The sequence below is a fragment of the Tupaia chinensis genome, unplaced genomic scaffold, assembly GCF_000334495.1.
Source record: "Tupaia chinensis unplaced genomic scaffold, TupChi_1.0 Scaffold000302_1, whole genome shotgun sequence".
Lineage (NCBI taxonomy): Eukaryota > Metazoa > Chordata > Mammalia > Scandentia > Tupaiidae > Tupaia > Tupaia belangeri.
In genome coordinates this window covers 81,296-82,889 of record NW_006159792.1, presented here as the reverse complement: position 1 = coordinate 82,889, position 1,594 = coordinate 81,296, and the positions used below count along the sequence as shown (strand labels likewise).

At 43.3% G+C, this 1,594-nt stretch overlaps 1 protein-coding gene across 5 annotated transcripts in view; it reads right to left on the bottom strand.

Moving 5' to 3' along the window:
- Positions 1 to 395: 395 nt before the first annotated feature.
- The window catches only part of CEP63 (centrosomal protein 63), a 69,923-nt gene continuing 68,724 nt past the window's right edge, over positions 396 to 1,594 (bottom strand). For 4 of the 5 annotated variants that reach the window (XM_006150851.3, XM_027772803.1, XM_006150850.3 and 1 more), the window contains one exon: positions 396 to 789. In XM_006150851.3, coding sequence (XP_006150913.1) covers positions 631 to 789 — 159 coding nt within the window. In that variant the 3' untranslated portion in view covers positions 396 to 630. The remainder of the gene's footprint in view (positions 790 to 1,594) is intronic. The other variant, XM_006150852.3, reaches the window with a different exon arrangement.

The window sequence follows — 1,594 nt, the reverse complement described above, 5'->3', positions numbered from 1 at the left end:
TGGCCTGCTCCGGGTGTGCCACGGGCAGCCGCGCTGGCCCCGCCCCTGTCAGCCCGCCTCTCTTCTACTAGAGGTTTGGGCAAGAGAGGGCCCTGCAAGGTCCTTCAGTGTGACCCTCTTTATCCACCTCCAGTCGGGCTTTGCACACACCAGCCCAGTCGGCGACCAGCTCGACTGGCCGGTACGTGGAAGACCCCCTGCAGTGCATCCATGCAGACCAGTCTGGCTCGAAAACCTGCCTGGACTACACGCTCCCCTTACAGGGAGTTCCTGCAGTTACTTTATTTTCAACATGTTTTATAAAATCGTTATTTTAGTTAGTATTAGCTATTCGCATTTACATCACCAAGAAAAAGTATCATTCTATGGTAATAAATATTCATGTGAGAAAAAAAAAAATCTAGCAAAGTGGTTTATTCTCACAAGATATCACTGGAAGAAGTCCTTCAAACCAACCAGTTCAGAAAACACGCCTGGGCGGAGGACCGGCTTCTCAGACTTCTTCACTGCTACTTTAGGGTGCATCATCTTTATAATTTATATGGTCGTGTTTGTAAAGAGCTGCTACTTCAGATGACAGTAGCTCTTCAGTGTTTATTTTTATTTCCACATTTGTGATCTTTAAAGCAGCTACTTTAGGGCTGTGAACTGTCTCACTGTCTTTTCACTCTCTCTTTTTAGCTCTTCAATATGGGCATCCAGGCGCTCTAGAATATGATGAGACCTCACTTCCTCTTCTTCCAAAAATCTGGTGGCTACTGAACCAAGGGGAGACACAGGCAAGGAACACTAGAAGAAGAACAAACGTTGACGTGTCAGTAAGTAGAATATTATCTCTCTACGGCGCACTATTCCTGTTTCCTAACTAGTGATATTAAAGGTGATTTTTTTTTTCCTTTAAGAGATACTTCTTTTCCTCCTAGTGATAATAATGGTTAAAAAAAAAAATCAGTTAAGTTCTGTTAAAATTAACACAGTTATTTCCCGTTTTGATCCAAGTTATATCAATGTAAGTATATATAAGAAGACATCAGCTATTGGTCTAACAAATATCTTAATTTAGATTTACGTATATTTCTATATTCCAGAAATCTGAATATACTGCTTTCATTTTAAAACACAGAAAAAAAAAATCAATTAGCGACCAGTTCAAATCATTATTTTTCCTCCTCCAAAATTAGTCCACAAAGTCTCACCTGAAGCCCTTGGGACAACGGTGTCCCTGAATGCAGACTTTAGAAAGGTGAGATGCCACATACACCCCGAGCACAGTAGCTGTGCTCTTCCAGTCACACAAACACTGAAGTGCAAATACGGAATCACGACTCCAGGTAAAATATACCTCACACAGAGCACAATCCTAAATTCTAGAAACAAGTCGTCCTAGTAGATCCCATTTATTTACTTTGAAAAAGCAAACAAAGGTTGCAGGTAGAAAAGGACTTGCTCCAGGCCACTCCACTAACTGGTGGGGCAGGATTCTGACCCCATCCAGCTGGCGCAGGGCTGAGCTGTGTGCACTGTCCTGCACTGCCCCATCTTCCCCACTCTCAGGTCACCTCTGTACTCCACTGCACTGCACTGCACTGCCCCA